Source organism: Balaenoptera ricei, chromosome 10 (genome assembly GCF_028023285.1).
Source record: "Balaenoptera ricei isolate mBalRic1 chromosome 10, mBalRic1.hap2, whole genome shotgun sequence".
Lineage (NCBI taxonomy): Eukaryota > Metazoa > Chordata > Mammalia > Artiodactyla > Balaenopteridae > Balaenoptera > Balaenoptera ricei.
The window spans coordinates 61292973-61314204 of NC_082648.1; the positions used below are offsets into that span (position 1 = coordinate 61292973).

Below are 21232 nucleotides of genomic sequence, written 5' to 3' on the forward strand. Positions count from 1 at the left end.
AATATGGTGTATCACATTGATTGATTTGCATATATTGAAGAATCCTTGCATCCCTGGGATAAATCCCACTTGATCATGGTGTATGATCCTTTTAATGTGTTGTTGGATTCTGTTTGCTAGTATTTTGTTGAGGATTTTTGTATCTATATTCAACAGTGATATTGGTCTGTAAGTTTCTTTTTTTGTAATATATTTGTCTGGTTTTGGTATCAGGGTGATGGCCTCGTAGGATGAGTTTGGGAATGTTCCTCCCTCTGCTATATTTTGGAAGAGTTTGAGGAGGATTGGTGTTAGCTCTTGTCTAAATGTTTGATAGAATTTACCTGTGAAGCCATCTGGTCCTGGATTTTGTTTGTTGGAAAATTTTTAATCACAGTTTCAATATCATTACTTGTGACTGGTCTGTTCATATTTTCTATTTCTTCCTGGTTCAGTCTTGGAAGGTTGTACCTTTCTAAGAATTTGTCCATTTCTTCCAGGTTGTCCATTTTGTTGACATAGAGTTGCATATAGTAATCTCTTATGATGCTTTGTGTTTCTGCGATGTCCGTTGTAACTTCTCGTTTTCCATTTCTAATTTTATTGATTTGAGTCCTCTCCCCCTTTTTCTTGATGAGTCTGGCTAAAGTTTTATCAATTTTTTTTATCTTCTCAAATAACCAGCTTTTAGTTTTATTGATCCTTGCTATTGTTTTTTTTGTTTCTAGTTCATTTATTTCTGCTCTGATCTTTATGATTTCTTTCCTTCTACTAACTTTGGGTTTTGTTTGTTCTTCTTTCTCTAGTTCCTTTAGGTGTAAGGTTAGATTGTTTATTTGAGATTTTTCTGGTTTCTTGAGATAGGACTGTATTTCTGTAAACTTCCCTCTTAGAACTGCTTTTGCTGCATCCCATAGGTTTTGGATAGGTCGTGTTTCCATTGTCATTTGTTTCTAGATATTTTTTTGATTTCCTCTTTGATTTCTTCAGTGATCTCTTGGTTTTTTAGTAACGTATTGTTTAGCCACCATGTGTTTGTGTTTTTGACGTCTTTTTCCCTGTAATTGATTTCTAATCTCATAGAGTTGTGGTTGGAAAAGATGCCTGATATGATTTCAATTTTCTTAAATTTACCGAGGCTTGATTTGTGAGCCAAAATGTGATCTATCCTGGAGAATGTTCTGTGTCCACTTGAGGAGAAAGTGTAATCTGCGGTTTTCGGATGGAATGTCCTATAAATATCAATTAAATCAATCTGGTCTATTGTGTCATTTAAAGCTTGTGTTTTCTTATTAATTTTCTGTCTGGATGATCTGTCCATTGGTGTAAGTGAGGCGTTAATGTCCCCCAGTATTATTGTGTTATTGTCGATTTCCTCTTTTATAGCTGTTAGCATTTGCCTTATGTGTTGAGGTGCTCCTGTGTTGGGTGCATATATATTTATAATTGTTATATTTTCTTCTTGGATTGATCCCTTGATCATTATGTAGTGTCCTTCCTTGTCTCTTGTAACATTCTTTATTTTAAAGTCTATTTTATCTAATATGAATATTGCTACTCCAGCTTTCTTTTGATTTCCATTTGCATGGAATATCTTTTTCCTCCCCTCACTTTCAGTCTGTATGTGTCCCTAGGTGTGAAGTGGGTCTCTTGTAGACAGCATATATATGGGTCTTGTTTTGGTATCCATTCAGTGAGCCTGTGTGTTTTGTTTGGAGCATTTAATCCATTCACATTTAAGGTAATTATCAATACGTATATTCTTATTGCCATTTTCTTAATTGTTTTGGGTTTGTTTTTGTAGGTCCTTTTCTTCTCTTGTGTTTCCCACTCAAAGAAGTTCCTTTAGCATTTTTTTTGGAGCTGGTTTGGTGGTGTTGAATTCTCTTAGCTTTTGCTTGTCTGTAAAGCTTTTGATTTCTCCATCAAAACTGAATGAGATCCTTGCCAGGTAGAGTAATCTTGGTTGTAGGTTCTTCCCTTTCATGACTTTAAATATATCATGCCACTCCCTTCTGGCTTGTAGAGTTTCTGCTGAGAAATCAGCTGTTAACCTTATGGGAGTTCCCTTGTATATTATTTGTTGTTATTCCCTTGTTGCTTTTAATAATTTTTCTTTGTCTTTAATTTTTGTCAGTTTGATTACTATGTGTCTTGGTGTGTTTCTCTTGGGTTTATCCTGCCTGGGACTCTGTGCTTCCTGGACTTGGGTGGCTATTTCTTTTCCCGTATTAGGGAAGTTTTCGACTATAATCTCTTCAAATATTTTCTCAGGTCCTTTCTCTCTCTCTTCTCCTTCTGGGACCCCTATAATGGGAATGTTGGTGCGTTTACTGTTGTCCCAGAGGTCTCTTAGGTGATCTTCATTTCTTTTCATTCCTTTTTTAAAATTCTGTTCTGTGGCAGTGATTTCCACATTCTATCTTCCAGATCACTTATCCATTCTTCTGCCTCAGTTATTCTGCTATTGATTCCTTCTAGTATATTTTTCATTTCAGTTATTGTATTGTTCATCTCTGTTTGTTTGTTCTTTAATTCTTCTAGGTCTTTGTTAAACATCTCTTGCATCTTCTCGATCTTTGCCTCCATTCTTTTTCTGAACTCCTGGATCATCTTCACCATCATTATTCTGAATATTTTTTTCTGGAAGGTTGCCTCTCTCCACTTCATTTAGTTGTTTTTCTGGGGTTTTATCTTGTTCCTTCATCTGGTACATAGCCCTCTGCCTTTTCATCTTGTCTATCTTTCTGTGAATGTGGTTTTTGTTCCACAGGCTGCAGGATTGTAGTTCTTCTTGCTTCTGCTGTCTGCCCTCTGGTGGATGAGGCTATCTAAGAGGCTTGTGCAAGCTTCCTAATGGGAGGGACTGGTGGTGGGTAGAGCTGGCTGTTGCTCTGGTGGGCAGAGCTCAGTAAAACTTTAATCTGCTTGTCTGCTGATGGGTGGGGCTGAGTTCCCTTCCTGTTGATCATTTGGCTTGAGGTGACCCAGCACTGGAGCCTACAGGACCTTTGGTGGGCTAATGGTGGACTCTGGGATGGCTCACGCCAAGGAGTACTTCCCAAAACTTCTGCTGCCAGGGTCCTTGTCCCCGTGGTGAGCCACAGCCACCCCCCACCTCTGCAGGAGACCCTCCAATACTAGCAGGTAGGTCTGGTTCAGTCTCCTATGGGGTCACTGCTCCTTCCCCTGGGTCCTGATGTGCACACTCCAAGAGTGGAGTCTCTGTTTGCCCCAGACCTGTTGAAGTCCTGCAATCAAACCCTGCTAGCCTTCAAAGTCTGATTCTCTGGGAATTCCTCCTACCCCTGTCAGGCCCCCAGGTTGGGAAGCCTGACATGGGGCTCAGAACCTTCACTCCAGTGGGTGGACTTCTGTGGTATAATTGTTCTCCAGCTTGTGAGTCACCCGCCCAGCAGTTATGGGATTTGATTTTATTGTGATTAAGCCCCTCCTACCGTCTCGCTGTGACTTCTCCTTTGTCTTTGGATGTAGGGTATCTTTTTTGGTGAGTTCCATCATCCTGTTGATGATTGTTCAGCAGTTAGTTATGATTCTGGTGCTCTCACAAGAGAGAGTGAGCGCACGTCCTTCTACTCTGCCATCTTGAACTTACAATATTGAGTGCCTATTTTGAACTAGATTCTGCAGTAGGCTATGGGGATAAAAAGATGGGTAAAAAGAATGCTTCATTTCCTTACAGATCTAAGTCCAGTGAGTGAGAAAGATAGTATCATGATAAAATTCTGATTAATATCATGATATTTATTATGAATACGGGTGTTATGTGAGGTCAGAAAATAGGTGCCTAAGTCAGTTTTGGGAGAGGGCTTCCTGGAAGAAAAGCAACAGGAGGACAAGGGACTATGAGACTCCTTTTTGTACAACTTCACGTTTGTAATTTTGTGGGGCTGCAAGTAAGTATAGCCGTCCCTTGGTAGCCTTCAGGGACTGGTTTCAGGAACCCCCACAAATACGAAAATCCTCCAGTGCTCAGGTCCCTTATATAAAATGGCATAGTATTTGCATATAACCTGTGTACATCATCCAGGATACTTTAAATCATCTCTAGATTAATACTTATAATACCAAATACAATGTAAATATTATGTAAGTGTTTGTCAGTATGCAGCAAATTCAAGTTTTGCCTTTTGGAACTTTCTGTAATTTTGGCATTTTTTTCCCCAAATATTTTTTATCTACAGTTGGTTGAATCCACTGATGCGGAACCCGTGGATGTGGAGGGCCGACTGTAACTTCCTTTTTTCACCTCTGCTGCAGGCAACAGTTGCCAGTGCCTGAATCATATCTTTATTTTCTCTAAGAAATGACCAAATGGACCCATGGTTGACACAGATAACTCTCCTGTGTAGTTTCCTCTTTATTCTATGGTACTCTGAGGACTAGTGGAATTTTCAATCTCCACCATAGGATCTTCCCACAAAGAGCACATTAAAGTCTTTTAATAATGAATAACAAAGAATAATAGATAAAATAGTAAACTTCTTAATTAAGCATTTCAGTAATTGCTTTAAAAATCTATGCCCTAAGGGACAGTTACAGTACCTTCTCCATATAGGGTGAAATAATGTAGTAGGCTATTTATTGGCTTTAAATGAATATTCAATTAATGAGAACTGGAATATGATGCTCTGAAAAGTCTGAAGATTGTGCTTTTTATTTTTTCCTAAGTTTCAAACAAACACCCAGAAACCAATGGCTTTTAAAGAAAAATCATGGTAAAATAGGTTATTTGTGTACAAGCCACCCATCATAGTAGATTTAAGAGCTAACATTCACAGGAATTCAGAGCAGCTTTTAAAAAGTAGTTTTGGATCTTAGGTGAAAACAAAGCCAGCTAAGATCAGTGCACTTTAACATCAGTTAATATAGTCTGGTTTTAATCTCCTTCTTATAAAAATATTCTCTTGTATGCCTAAAAATATATTTCATTGCAAGCTCCCATAAATTAGAGAAGGAGAAGGGGAGGGTATGTGTGTTGGAGGGGCAGGGATGGGAGGAAGAACTGTATAGGTGCAATAGGCAATCTTTTATCCATTTCTTAAACTTTCCTCATTTGCTTCTCTTCTCCATTGTCTTTTCTTGATTCCTAACTCATTTCTTATGCCAAGCCCCACCTCAACAGTAGAGAATATAAATATCATCTACAATTTCTTCCTAAAAGATTAATAAAACACATTTAGTTATACATGAAATATTCTTTAAATTTGCTAATTCCACCCCCCCCCCCCCATTTTTTAGCAACATTTCCCTGTGATGATGCAAATTTAAGGAAACTGCATTTCAGCATCAGGCCCCTAAGTGTGCTCCCTTCTGGGCTGATTACTTTGAGCTAATGTCATGTTCCATTCACTGGGATTCCACACACTTCCCCTATATTGATTACTTTATCAGTAGTAGTAATCACAGATATCATTACCAGCCAATTACACAAACACATATCTAAACTAGGTAACTTACTCACCAACATTATTTCTTACAAGTCTTAATTTCGTAATGAAGCTGATTATCCTATTATCCAATTGAGTATAGCTACATATTTTGATTTAGTAGGCTAAATGCAAGTATATTGAATTATATAGTAGATGATTACTTACATATGTTTGTAACAGCGCAAAATGAGGGCAATTTGAGTGTAATCTGTTTCTTATTCTATTTGAGGACTGCATTAGAGAAGCTAACTGCTTTTAAAAAAAATAGACCCAAACATATATTCGGATCAAAAACAATAGAAGTGTATTTCCTGCTCACATAACAGAACTGGGTGTGAGAATTGGTACTTGGGGATGCAGTCATCCAGAGACCCAGGTGGGTTTCTGACATGTTCAATACAAGAGTTCAATACAAGGTCACCCTGGAAGATTCATTTTAGGGAAAAAGAACATGGAGGAGCTAATGAAAGATGTCTATGAGCTGACCTTGACAGTGAGGAACTCTTATATTCTACAGGCTAGGGCTTAGTCACGTGACCACACATAACTACCAAGGGAATAGTAATTATACTCTATTCCAGGAAGTAGAGGAGAACGTGGATTTTGGTGAGCAGTTAGCAATTTTTGGTATAAGCACTCAAAACAGAACCTGCTCCATTTCTTCATTTAATGAATACTTTTCTTTACTTGTCTTGTCATTATTTGGAATATCTATTAGGCTTGCTTTGCTTTAATTTTCTAACACTGTGTCAGATGACCTGTAAAACCTAGATCCAAGCTCTGACTCTTAGAAGATTTGCACATAACATATCAAACAATTGAAGAGTGGGGAATATAAAAATTATAAGGTTTTTTTTTCAAAATTTTAAACAAATACATTATGCCCATATTCTGGTAATAATTTTTTCAGCAGGCTAAATTATAGATAAGTAGGTTAGAATAAAAGGATTTTGGAGCTAAAAAAGATATCTCCTAGTTCAACCCTCTTATTTCACAGATAAGGTATGTGGGGCTTGGAGAGATGAATTTGTTTAATTGTTCAGGAGGCACTCATGGTTCCAGGCTCGTCCTCAGTTTCATGCTCTTTCTTGGGTCCAAGTCTCTTTTCATAACATTATTTGTCATACTTTTTAATTTGTAGTCATATTTCTCACAAAACATAAGTCATTGAAAGATGTCCATCCGTGTATAGAGAAGAAGTGAAACATAATAAATTGTAACTGACATAAGGTAGTATGTTTAAATCTGTGAGAAAATAGACCCAAACACCGTTCTTGATTTTCCAAACTTATTTGAAGGGCCCTAATAAATTAGCTACATACTAAAGGTTCTTTTTTTTTTTTTTTTTTTTTTTTTTTTTTTTTTTTTAATACTTTATTTATTTATTTATTTATTTATTTATGGCTGTGTTGGGTCTCTTAGTTTTCGTGTGAGGGCTTTCTCTAGTTGCGGCAAGTGGGGGCCACTCTTCATCGCGGTGCGGAGGCCGCTCTTCATCGCGGTGCGCGGGCCTTTCACTATCGCGGCCCCTCCCGTTGCGGGGCACAGGCTCCAGACGCGCAGGCTCAGTAGTTGTGGCTCACGGGCCCAGTTGCTCCGTGGCATGTGGGATCTTCCCAGACCAGGGCTCGAACCCGTGTCCCCTGCATTAGCAGGCAGATTCTCAACCACTGCGCCACCAGGGAAGCCCTCTTTTTTTTTTAATACCTTATTTTTTTTGTTTCCTTAACAAAAGAATAATGGCTTCAACTCTAAAATTATATAATCCATGGCATGGGGATTACATAATTTTAGGGGAGGCAAATTTATGACCACCATGCTAATGAATATCTAGAATTAAAAGTTCAGGGGAAACAAATTATGAAATCTGAAATACTGGAAGCTGTGTTACTTTTAAGGAAAAAAACCAAATCATTACTTTTAAAACCCTTGTAAGCAAAATTTAACTGTTTTATTATGGTGCTACATTAGCAAAAATAAGAAGTTTCTTATTTAATTGTTGCTGCCTTAGCCTAATTTCATGCTATTTCTGCAAGGATGTATAAAATGGAAACTGTACAAGAAAAGTGGCACACATCTAGATGGAGTCCAAATCATACAAACTCTAGGAAATTTTGTGGAAATGTAGAAATTTGGGGTGATTTTTATCATTCTTGTTTATGTCAGACATTAACTGTGGTTGATCTTATACCAGGAGTGAACCAAAATCATTAGAGTGATGCTTGTTCATTTATTAAATCCAATAATCTTCAGAATTGGTCTTTATTATGAACATTATAAACACAGCTGCAAGTTAATATTTGTCTTTAGAGTAGTTTTTGCTTATCACACAAGTAAAGACTAAATAATCTGGCAAACTTGTTCGAAATGAAGATGAGAAAAGGCTTTGCTCTCTCCCTGTCCGCCTTCTACCAAACACAAATAAAAAGGTCCATCTAATTTTGTGATGCCACAAAGAATAATGATGTGAAATGTAGATAAAGAAGATAACCGGGCTTTGGTTGCTTTCATATTTACCTATCCCCTGTGTTAAAAGTCTGCATTCAGTTGATTATTAATGTAAAAAAAATTCAGCAAAATACATAGTGTCAGGGACATCAAGGCTAAGGCCATCTTTTAATGTACTGTGTATTGTCATTTACATTGCTTTGATTTGCAAGGATTTTATATGCAATCTACTGTAGATTTTATATGTAATCACTTCTTTTTGGATCCTTTTTTGGATATACCCTCTTTAAATGTGGGCAGCATGTGTTCAGATAGCTTTAAAAAGCTACAGTTTCATATTTCCCAAAGAATCTGACATTGGTCCCCACAGTGACACAGCATCTATTAAAAGTAATAAATGGGAAGAGTCTATTTCTTTAACATTTTTGTAATTTGAACTTAAAATCTAACTCTGATCTTCATAGGTGTTATAGAAAGCATTTATTTTTTTAAACAGGAAGGTTTGAAAAATGCTTGTGTGGTAATGTAACATAAATACAGTCAAAACTGTAAATTGCTATTTTAATTTGATTATCCTTTTGAAAACAGCCTGGATTAAATATCATTATACAGAGCTACATGAAAAGTAAAGAGAATGCATTGAGAAACCAGAATTTCATTTCAGTAATCAATTATTTTCAGTTACTTGTGACTGCTGAAATGTTTCCGTGAAGGAAAATACCTAGAGTTGATTTATTCAAATTCCACAATTCTTTCCTTTTTAAAAACATGCATTCTGATATTTTTGTGTTCATTCAAATTTTTAACTCTCCAACTCTGTATATATTAAGGGACATTGGCATCCTAAGTAGGACTATAATTAAAAAATGAGTAATTTTATTTTTATAGTACTGAGTATGGCTTCTTTATACTGTGATGAATCTTGCCTTCTGCCTTTTATTTGCATAAGTAAAATCTTCATTTTTGCATCATCATGTATCTTTTCTGCATATAATTAACATTAACTTTTTTGGCTGTGCAGAGCTGGCTATTTGCCTCAGAATATTCCCCTGGAGATTATCAGATACCTGTCTGAGGAGAAGGATTTTCTTCCTTGGCACGCCGCCAGCCGAGCTCTTTATCCTCTAGATAAATTACTGGACCGCATGGAGAAGTACAATGTCTTCAATGTAAAAAGATATATTTTCTTCTTTCTTATTTTCAGAAGATAATCTGTTTTCTCATTATCTACTATATTCAACTGATCCTGAGTTATTTTATTTCCTTCTAATTTGTGCTATTTTTGTCCTGATCTTCTGTGCAACACTAATGGCAAATTCTTGAAGAAGAAATGTAATACATGCTACTTTTTGTTCTAGCCTAAAAGTGTCAATTAAGCTTAAATGCCTCAGAATTTAAGAACAAATACACATGGCACATCCTTAAAGTTCAAACTTACTTCCCTAGAGTTAAAGGGCTCTGTGTTCGCAAAGGACTTAACCTGGGGAGAGGGATGCAAAGATCTTCACAGAATATAGACAGTTTCAGTAAAGATTCTTAGTCATTATTTTTAACCAAAAGGGCATAGTAAATTCAATTCACTTCCTTAATTAACAAGGATAAGATCAACATCGAGGCAAAAGCCCATTCATAATTGGGTCCAAGGGGATATAAGAGAGCAAACAATAGATAATCCAAATAGACCTGAAGACATGACAAACATTCCAAAATATTACCTGACCAGATTTTCTAAGCTTGAAGACTGGAAAACCAGAATTGCACGGCTGACACCACCTAATCTAATGTAATAATCATTTTGAATAAGATTAGGATTAAGTACTGCTAATGAGCTTTTGATTCCAAAATTTCTTATCACCAGTGAAGCTTTGCATATGAGAATATGTCTCTGTAACTCCCATCACCTTTGGGCACTATTTATTTCCTGTTAGTTATTTTAAGACTCTGCCCTGTGTCTTATAAAATCATCCTAATTTATGACATACTGGCTCTGCTAATTAACCTACGCATTTGGAATGACTCGAGACTAGATTGCTGTGACATGAAATCTGTTTATTAGAGCCATCTAAACTGTGTGATGTCCATAACAGTTGCTTCTTTCTACTTTATCCTAAACCTACATGAAAGCACCTCTGTTTTAATATTTTTTTTAATGGGAATAATCCTGGCTTGACTGTTCATTGTTGTTAGTTTTGTCTAAGCCCTTGAAACAGACATGCATGGAAATGTATCATTACAGTTATGGTATAATTTTTATATGTTGGAGAAGGACTTATTACTCTTCTCTTTTCTTCTTAACACAGAGACACTGCAATATTAAACTTATGTAAAGTAAAATACATTTTTGTATATATTTGTACTTTAGAAGAGTATATCATGTCAGACACCTCATTTTCAATAAAAGTTAAGAATTGCTTTTACTGTAATTTCAGTGCTTTCGTTCCATTGACAGAATCCAAGGACCACATTAAAGTGAGGAGAGCATATCTTACCTTGCTACTGATATTTAAATATATCATTAGATGAATGGATTTTGACTTTGAAATACCACATCATTTTACTAAAGAGTGTTCTGTGTACATCAGGTTCAAAAAGGCTAGGCTATTGACTGGGCTTATAGAACAGTTTTGCATTAAATATGGTCTATTGACATAAAACACATAAATATTAGGTGCTCATTTTCATAAACTATATCTACATACATTTGTATATATGTATGTATGGATTCATTATCAATATTCCTCACTTTCCTTGTTCTGCTACAAAAATTATCATCTCAAATATTTAATAGTGCAAATTACTTAATTGTTCAGTAGGAAGTAAAGAGTAGACTTCCATCGTTGCAACTGTATTTTACACTAATTTTCTATATTTGACATATCAAGTTGAATAAAATTATAATAGAGCATTACCATGCCCATAATTTTACTGATATTTCAAAGTTGGTTCATTTAGAAAATATTTTAATTTTACTGTATAATTTTAATTGTCAGCATGGAGCGATTTGAAAATGATATTATCTTTATTTCTCCTACCCCCCCCCCCATTTAGGAATATATTTTAAAGCAAGTTGCAACAACGTACATCAAGCTTGGTTGGCCAAAAAGCAATTTTAATGGATCTCTTGTTCAAGCAGCCTACCAACATGAGTATGGTTTTATTTTCTCATTTGCTTTTTTCCCCCAGAACTGTACAGTAACACACCACTAAAACCATTGTGACTTTAGCAGCATGAGACGATCTTTCTTTCATTCTGCATCTTTCGTTTCCCTCTCCTGGGAGGACTTCTGATGGGCAACACAGTTTCCACCACCTGGTACTGAGAACAAAGGCTTTTCTTTGCCATGTTTTAATTTAAGATCTGCCTCTATTGGTAAAGTTGAGATCTGAACCCATACCCCTCACTATAGTACTGTTTCCAGAGAAGACTTCTTTATGAATAACTTCTACCCTGCTTAGTTATCTCTTGCTCAGCAAAATGGAATTTCCATATCTGAAAATTAATTTTGTGCTAATTATTTACTTATCTACTGCAATGTAGTGTAACGAGTTTCCTTTTCTCTCTAGATATTAACACTGTTTGTTAATTTTTCTTTTCCTTTTGATGATACCCAGAGAGCTACGTAGAGAAGTTATAATGCTAGCATGTAGTTTTGGCAACAAGCACTGTCACCAACAGGCATCAACGCTTATTTCAGATTGGATTTCCAGCAACAGAAACAGGTAAGTTGAACCAAATCCTGTATTTCTGATATGATTTATACTGCTTTCAGATTCTCAGTGGATGCATTCCATTTATCAACTGGAGAAGAACAAGACAAGAAAAAAACACTGCAAAACTTTGTTTCAGGTTCACAGCTTACAAAGCAGCAGCATGAAAGCCACAATACACGTACCTTTGGAATGTTTTATGTAGTTTTAAACTACCTTTCTTAATCCAGACTTATTCTTCAAATATAGGGTGTCACCTTATTTTAAATTTTGATAGCTTTGCTATCCCATGAGAACAAAATAATTAAATTTAGGTCAGACTCTAAGGTTCTTTAGAAAGGTTGTGGTATTTATTTATAAAACAACTGTGAGCATTTGATATAAATGAAGTAGCATAGCAAATGTTAACATTAAAAACTAAAAACAAAAAGGTTATGAAAAACCTTTACTCTTTTAGTGACCCTTGACAGAAACCTTAAACTTGTATCTTGGAATTTCACAGAACAGTATTTTAATACATAATGTGAGGTTAAAAATATTTAATAGTATTATTTTTGATTTAAATATTATACTAAATGTCAGTTGTTAATGTTAATGAAAAGAATATTAAGTGTATAAAATAATCAAAGACCAGTGATCTTCTCACTATAGTTTTCTAAACCTTTTTAGGTGTCTTTGAATTTCCAAGGATCATTGTATTCCATTTCTTTTTATGCTTTGGGCAATTTATAATCACTCCTCTCCAGTCTTTGGCCACCGTGTTAAAGAGAGTCCCATCAGAGAATGAGGAGCTAGGGAACAATTTGTTCAGATGATTCTATTTTACGTGCTACAGGGGGCTTGTCCCTGATATGAGTGACTGAGATGACCCCGTGAGCCACAGAGAAAGAGACTTGTTGTAGAAGAGACATTGAGAACCACAGACAGTGTAATCTGTTTATGGAACAAATTGGTATTTGTCTTGCTGAGAGTTGTTTAAGTTTAAATTTAGTACCTGAATCTAGAGCAAAAGGTAGGTCTCCTGCTTTAAAAGTCTGTGAGGGAAATCTTTCACTGCATTACTTAGTAATTAGTCAGAACGTCTCACCTTCTCTAGAGTTTTCCTGTTTTCTCTTTAAGTTAATCGGTCTTAGTCGTACACTGAGCTAAGAAGGAAAATATTTGATCACTACTATCTCTCAATGGAACCATCATACACTTGAAGACAGTGATTAAATCCCTCATCACTCTTCTTTAGAACTAAAGCAAATTCATGTGTTAAACTTGGACTAATGATTATCCTTTTTGCTAAGTCTTCTGAAGTTATTATATCAGACTTAAAATGTTATAAAACATTTTTCCTATTTTTTACCACCTCATTCAGTTCTACCACATTAATTAGGCTATGAAAACTTAAACATTTATCCAAAACCAATACATCCAAAATTTGATTAAGATATATAATCATATATACATTTGAGGAAAAAAAGGTGATATATACTATTTGAAGATTGTGGTCTCAACTTTCCTCCCCTTTGTTTTTTGTTTCACTCTTTGTTTTATTTGGCTACAGACACATGTCTTTTCTCAGAGCTGATAGCTGTTTTTGAACCCTTTCATGAATATACCCATACTCACATATATTCTTGCCATTGTATTAAAATTGAACTTATACCATTGCATTACCACAATTTCCCTAGACACTATTCAAGCTGGACATCACTTTCTACATTTAAAAATATAGCTATTGGGGAAAATCTGTTTTTAAAATAATTCATTCATTTAACAAAATTTTATTGAGTGATTCTCAATAGCAGCTGGTAACCAAAAATCAAAGAGAAGAGGCAGAGCTCAAAATGAATAGGAGATGCAGCTCTATAAACAAATAGTGGTACTTTGAAGCGAGAACTAAGCACGAGACAGAGTGTGAACACACAGCAGGGAGAGGTCACCGCCTTGGAGACACTGCATTCTTCCTCATGAAGGTTGAGTAGGACTTTGTCAGATGACAGGGCTGAGTGAGGCAGCGGTAGGTGTGTATGAGTATGTGAGGTGGGTGGATGCAGGTTCCAGACAGAAGGAAGGCACATGGATTGATGTTTAAGGAGTGCAGCAATTTTGATTTGTGAGTTTGAACCATCAATCACTTCCATAATTCTCTTATAAATGAAAGTGTCAGCTCATTTCAGTTTTGATAACCCTGCCATTTATTCGTGGTAAAATAATTAAATTGGGGCCTAATATTTTAAGGTTCTTTTGTTATTTCCTTCATCATTTTCATATTCTCCTCTTTGCTTTCTTTTGTAACTGGGCAAGTAAACCTGCTAAATGAAACTAGCGCTGTGTTTACTAAGGTTTACTCAACCGACCAACCATATGACACGGCTCAGCATACACAAGTGACTTCCTGCAGGGAGGGTACATGATACTCACTGAGCTACCTGTGTGTGAAGATCAGAGGTTTAATCTATATTTGGGGGATGACAGCTCAATAATAAAACAATAATGTACTCCTGTTCTTGGTGCTGAGTTTAACTTTCTTAAATTGAGTCAATTAAGGGGAGGGCTAGGTTTCTTTTTAAATGTGCCTGAAGTAACAGACCAGTAAGCTTTGTGTTTGTTTGCTTGGTTTTGTTTAACTGGAACCTTAAAAATCATCTGAAAAAACCCTCCAAGGGTAATGTAGTTGTATACTAAAATATTTTGGTTGGAGAGATGCTATGTATTTATGCTAGTAAATCTAAAGGACAAAGAGTCGTAGAAGTAGCAGGGATTGCAACCTCTGGGGTGCTGTGTTACTATACAGCCTGATCTTGATATACTGGGGATATAGGTCGAATAGGTGGCATTGGATTCAGGAAAATGGAATGGAAAGTTGGTGCAGGGCAGGGTAATGGAACCAAAATGTGCAATGAAAAGCTAGAGATGGTAGCAACAGTGAGAAAAATTCAAGAATTACAGTGGATGATACATTGAATGAGTCGACATTCTGAGCCCTGTTAAAATATTCAAATGCTACAGTGTGTTGAACTGTAATGGTGATGTCATGCATACAGACAGATTGAGCTATGTTCCCATCTTGTTAGTCTGTGGTTTGGGGACTAAGTTCAGCAGAGTGCCACATTTCAGAAAAGAGACAAATCACCAAGCATTCGGTAGAGAACAATACAAATGATTAAAAAATCTTGAAAACACCAGCTACGAGAGGAGGTAGTGAGAACTGAGAATTTCACTCTAAAAACCAAAGACAGAAAAGATGATAGTCTTTTTGTATAGATAAAAGGCATAATAAAAGGGACAGAAATTGGTTTCTTTCACTGGTTGGTGCAAATAAACAAGAACTAATTGGCCTGAGCTTCACTGAGTAAAATAGAGGGGATGTATTTTTACTGCAAGTGAATTATTATTTGAAACTGTCTGTATTAAAACACTGTTGAGATTGTACAGTTAACTGTCCAGGGGTCTCAATAGAGCAATATGCGATTTTCTTTGAATAAAAATTTAACCTGAAGTTAAATGTGTCCACAATTGACACAGCCTCTTAATTTTGTGATAATGTATTATTTTTCAAATAATGTGAAAAGATACATTTTTTCTTTTCTTTAAATTTTTATTGGAGTATAGTTGATTTATAGTCTTGTGTTAATTTCAGGTGTACAGCAAAGTGAATAAGTTATACATACAGATATATCCACTCTTTTTCAGATTCTTTTCCCATATAGGTCATTACAGAGTATTGAGAAGAGTTCCCTGTGCTCTATAGTAGGTCCTTATTAGTTATCCATTCTGTATATAGTAGTATGTATATGTCAATCCCAATCTTCCAATAAAGCTTTAAGCCAAGACACAGTAAAGATTTAAAGTGTTTAATTTTAAAAAAAGTATTCAATGGTGATATCCATTACCTAACATATAAATTGATAACTGGTATCAATACCCTACTTAAAAGATACCCTAAAAGAGCAGAATACCTTGTACATTGTGGGAAATTAAAAATGTTTAGTGAATTGAAATTAATTGGAAATTCATTTTGAAATTGAAAAAATTAAGGCCATTTTATAATAAAATGTGTAAGTAGAGGAGAATCTCTGGAGCTTTGCAGCATACATAATACTGCAATAATAAGCTTCACTACTCATGCAATTAATTATAATGTTACCAATATTGTTGTCTTTAACAATGATAATCATAATGAAAACTATATCTATTTTATTGAGTATTTATTACATTTCAGGATTGGGCTAAGTTCTTTTGGTGCATGATCTCGTCATTTTTATTTTCACTTTTACAGAAGACAAATCCAAAACTTACAAAGGTTATGCAACTTGCCAAGATTATATAACAATAGGTGGCGGATCTGGGCTTCCGTCCCTCGCCTGTCTACTTTCTACCCCTACTGCCGGTAATTCTGTGGTGGTATATCAAATTTCCATACATCAGTAAATAGATGTTTGTTCAAAAATGATCAAAAAAAAAAGAGAAGCAAAAAAGACAGCCAAGAGAACTCAAGTACTCTCTGCAGTGAGTGTAGGCAAAAGTTTTATGCTACACTGTATAAGCCTGTGGTCTCTAACCTGATTGTGCACAAGAATCACCGGGGGGGGACTTATGCTGAGCCCCACCTCCAGAGTTCTGATTCAGTAGGTGAAATGGGGCCCAAGAATTTGTATTTATAACAAGTTTCCAGGTGATGCTGCTGCTGCTGGTCTGGGGACCACACTTTGGGAACCGTTGGTGTTAGGAACGGTTATGGTCTTCAGCGTCAAAGACACCATGATCAGATTGCAGCTGTTCAACTAAATTAACTTAGGAAAATCACTTGGTTTCATCATCTGAAAAGTGGCAGTACTACTAACAACCAAACAAGTAGTGAGAATTATGTAAAAGAATGCCTATATAATATCTGACCCTTATAGGAAATTATACAACATTAATCATCTTTGAAGTTGCCTGCTATTGAATACTTGTTTTGACCGCCCTCCCGAGTAATGAGTGGTATGAATTTTAGATGGGGAAAGTAGGAACAGTGTAGAATAGAACAGAATAGGACATTTATAGAATGCCTTCAATATTAGACTTAGCTCTCTATAAGTTTTGAGGATATAAGGATGTGACCTGTAACATAAAATAAAAAACAAAACATTACCATAGAGACTCTCAATTAGGAGCAGGGGGACGTTTGCCCTTTTCTCCCTGCTTTAAGAAATACTGCCTGTCTTGGCCTCTGGGTAAATATTACATTTCCTTCCCTCCCCTTAATCAGCTGCTATTTACGGTACATGTCCCTCCACCAGGCATAGCGTTTTTTTAATCTCATAGTGTAAAGAGCTCCAGTTAAGCTCCTTTCCTTTGTGTCTGCTCTCTATCCATCATTATTTGCTTTACTTATGTGAGAACGTAAAGGTGGAGGGACAAAGGGCTCTTTCCATTATGGTCTGTACATGTTCGGTTCAGAAACCTCATGTTTTCTTCCCTGAAAACATAGATCCTAATTTACTGCCCATGTTTCCAAGTTATTGTGGTCCTATTACCTCTGCTCTTTAACACTCCTTTTTGTATTTTTTTTACTGTACATTGACCTACTATAAGTTTTCATAGGGTAAAGTTATACCAGCCAGATCTGCCATTTTAGTGGTCAGATACCAGCGTTGTTCTGTTGCAGACAAGTGAACACAGCACGGAGTCTATGTGGAGTAGTGGAAAGGGCAGGGCTGCCCAAACCTCCAGTGAGCTGGGGTGAGGAATTAGGTTTGCTCCTTGTTTGTCATTAGGCAGCTGTGGGTTAAGACAAGTCTGTTAATGGCTCCAAATTTCAACCCTGTTTCTAAAGCGAGAACAAATCTCTAGTGCTTCCATAAGCTCCAACAGTCCAAAATTTCACACTGACTGTGCTTGCACATAAATCATACAGTTTCCTCACAATGTGTCCACTTTGGGTTCTCTTTTGATTATACAGTTAAAGGGGGATATATGTTCATTCATGTATTCGATAAGTATGTATTGAGCAGCTACGATGTATCAGGCACTGTGCTAGACACTTGGAAGGCAGCATTGCTTCATTCAAGCAATGCCAGCCCCTGCTACCTGACTGGCATTGAGAATATGTGGTCCGTGCCCTTACCCATCCTAAAGATGAATGCAAGGGCAAGGAGGGAGTGTAGGAGGGAGACAGAAATTGTTCAAAATAATCACATAAAGCTAAAAATGAAACTCAGGTGAGTGCAACCAAGAAGAGATCTGTGGTGTTCTGAGAGACTGTCCTGTAGGAATTTGACCAGATCAGAGAGATCAGGGAAGACTTCCGGCCCTGAGTGCTGGTGTTGGAAATGAAGTGAAGGGGACATATTTGAACATGACTGAGGAAGGAAGAGTGACAGGAGTTAATATAAAAAGTAAGAGAAAGGAAGGCATTTGATAACAATTGACTAGAATAATCCCTTGGGCTCAAACTTTTATGCATATGAATTGCCTAAAATGACATTTTTCAGTCTAAATCTAAAACTTTCATCGTACATTTAAATAATTGCAAGAGGGCTTTGGGGCTTCCCTGGTGGCGCAGTGGTTAAGCATCCACCTGCCAATGCAGGGGACACGGGTTCGAGCCCTGGTCTGGGAAGATCCCACATGCCGCGGAGCAACTAAGCCCGTGCACCACAACTACTGAGCCTGTGCTCTAGAGCCCACAAGCCACAACTACTGAGCCCGCGTGCCACAACTACTGAAGCCCGTGCTCCTAGAGCCGGTGCTCCGCAACAAGAGTAAGCCACCGCAATGAGAAGCCCGCGCACCGCAACGAAGAGTAACCCCCGCTCGCCGCAACTAGAGAAAGCCCGTGCGCAGCAACGAAGACCCAACACAGCCTAAAATAAATAAACTTATTGAACAAACCAACAAATAAATAAATAATTGCAAGGATTTAAATTCCAGCATATTGTAAATAAACATTTTTTTCAATAAAATTCTTTCAAGACCTTTAAATGTATACAGTGGATTTGAAACATCATAGCTATTTTATAACCATCATTAGACATTTAAAAATACGATTATCTTCTTATTTACTAGTCGCAAATTTCACATTATTCTTTTCTCCTCCCTCAAATTATGTTCTAATATAATATAGTTTTGCTTGAAAATCTTTCTTGGATCACCCTATCATACTTCTCTGCAGTAAAAAATACACAGAACACACATAGACATACACACACACATTTTTTCAAGTCATCATAAAAGCCTGTTATGTTTTTTTTCCCCTAAATTGGGTTTTCATTACAATTGTTTACTGTATATACTTGATCACATAAATACATTGCAAATTTTGGTAAATAATTTCTAAACATTAAAATAAAAATTGTTAAATATAAAAGTAAAAATTGAAATTGGCCTTTTTTCCAATTAGTTTATATACTCACAGATAAATATTACTCACTGCTAGAATGAGAAAGTTTCACCATCAATTCTATTCATATTTTTATGTTAAAGTGCTGAAAAACCTTATACATGAAAATAGATGGGATTGGAAGTTGTTTTGTTACAGGAATGTAACACAATTCTTCAAAATCTTTCCAAGTTTTGTGCCAAAAATCACATAGTAATCTATCACCAAAATTTAATTATCACCTGACAGCTTGATCAGTCCCTTCTTCAAATTTTATGGAAGCAGAGATTTTAAAAAATTGAAAACTCATTTTCTAGATATCAACACCAATATTTAGAATTTTCTCTTTATTTGATACTGCAGTACAATGCACCCTCAGAACATGCAAGATGAATAAATGAGAAATATGCCTCTCTCCTGGAAAGTGAGAGAAAGTGGGAGAAGGGTTTTTATGAAAAAAGAACTATCTATATAAGAGTTTAGAATGTGGAAATGGATTACCATAATGCTACCCATATCCTTAGGTACTCCTTGAAAAGTCTTACTTTACCCCCAGAGGTACAAACACCTCATTTTGAAGACCCCTGCACTAGGATGTAGGTAGAAATGGTAAGGATGAGAAGTAGATGAGATTGTCCAGGGAGAGAATAGAAGGGAGTTCAAGGCTAAGAATTGAGCTATCACAACATAGAATAGCGGCCCTGAAGATGAACATTTTCAGTGTATTCTAAAAGTTTTATTTCTTCTGCCAATTTTTGTATATTTTTCACTTATTATTAATCCTTTCCACTATAAATTTTAAAAGTTGCATCTATTTAAACATATAGATATATCTATAGCTATAGATATGTAAAAATGGTATATAGTCTAAGAACTTACGTCTGAAATTTTTTCTTGTAGATGTCCCCAGAGACCTTATATAATTCTTAATTTTATTTTAAGTCATTTCCCATCAAAAACTACAACTACTTGCCTCTATCTTGCATTATAAAATAGGCGGTTTATATCTAAAATAATTTTTAAAGTAGTTTCAAAATAGTTTTTATAATTTTCTCACATTTCAAATATTTGACTCAAAGCATTATTTTTCTACGTTAGGCAATACTGCTTTTACAAGTCAAGTTATGTATTTCTTTACCTCCTACCAACAATTGGCATGGAAACATAGAAACTGCTTTTTTTTTTGGTCAGAGTATCAGAAATTATTTAATTTTTAATTATAAGAATTTAGGAAGTATGCTGAAAAAGGCACTTATAGGCCCAGTGGATTATGTTAAGTAGCTTAAAACTAATTGACCTGTATTTTTAGTTCACATTTTTACTTGCACGTGAGCATCCTATACTGTAATTTATTTGGCTAGTTCTTTATTTCGCACTGTGCACAGTTGAGGCATTGTTAATAGAGAAATTCACGCACCATGGGTGAGAATTCCACTCTTAATTGTTCTTTATAACAGACCCTTTGAGGTGAGGGGAAGAATATACTGAATTACCTACTTGAATGTTTGTAATGTAGATTTTAAAAGTACTTTCAGCTAGTTTCCCACAATGTAAAACTTAAGGGTATATATTTTTGTTTACTTTTATCATATGCTTGGAAAAAAAAAAAAAACCTTAAAGGATAAACACTTTCCTTCTATCACCTTTCTTCCCTAGGTATTTTATATTTTAGTAGTTATGGCCAGTCACCTCATTATGAATTGTTGTCTGCATAACTCCAGCACAGAGACTCTTTAAAGCAGAAAGTGTTGTGGGAAACTCTGGAATAATTCACAATTATCTTCAAAATCATCACCATCATCGACGTCTTATTATTAATTTGTTCCTCAGTAGTTTTTTTAAAGCTAAAACAAAAAATCTTTAACATGCTGCGTCCCTCGCTGTGATGGATGCAGCATTTCAGGGCCAAGCTCACCAGTCACATTTGGGTAATGGAAGAGCTGGATCATAGTCAACTTGGTTTTTAACTTTCAGCTTTATTTCTAAAATAAAGTAATTTTTCCATAGTAATATCTATGAATGTGATTAATCGATATTAATTCAGACTCCAACAGTGCTTGATTCATGTACCAAATTTACCCTGAGTAACCGCTGCATCACAGGCGTCAGGCTAAAAGTCACGGGATACAGTGATGAGCAAAAGGACACAGTTTCTTCCTCCTTGAAGTTGACAGTCCAATGGGGTAGACTGAGACTAATCAGATGTCATACGAATACTGTACGATTTTAGTGTATTGAGAACCAGAGGGAGACTTACAAGAAAAGAACAATTTGACCTGTCAGTGAGGCT

The 21232-nt window shown here is 36.0% G+C and overlaps 1 protein-coding gene across 1 annotated transcript in view; it reads left to right on the top strand.

Annotated features, from left to right (window-relative positions):
* The window catches only part of TRHDE (thyrotropin releasing hormone degrading enzyme), a 396268-nt gene that overhangs the window by 349297 nt on the left and 25739 nt on the right, over positions 1–21232 (top strand). Inside the window, exons 13-15 of the mRNA XM_059936534.1 lie at positions 8902–9049; positions 10929–11026; positions 11493–11600. Of these exons, the coding sequence (XP_059792517.1) occupies positions 8902–9049; positions 10929–11026; positions 11493–11600 (354 nt within the window). The remainder of the gene's footprint in view (positions 1–8901; positions 9050–10928; positions 11027–11492; positions 11601–21232) is intronic.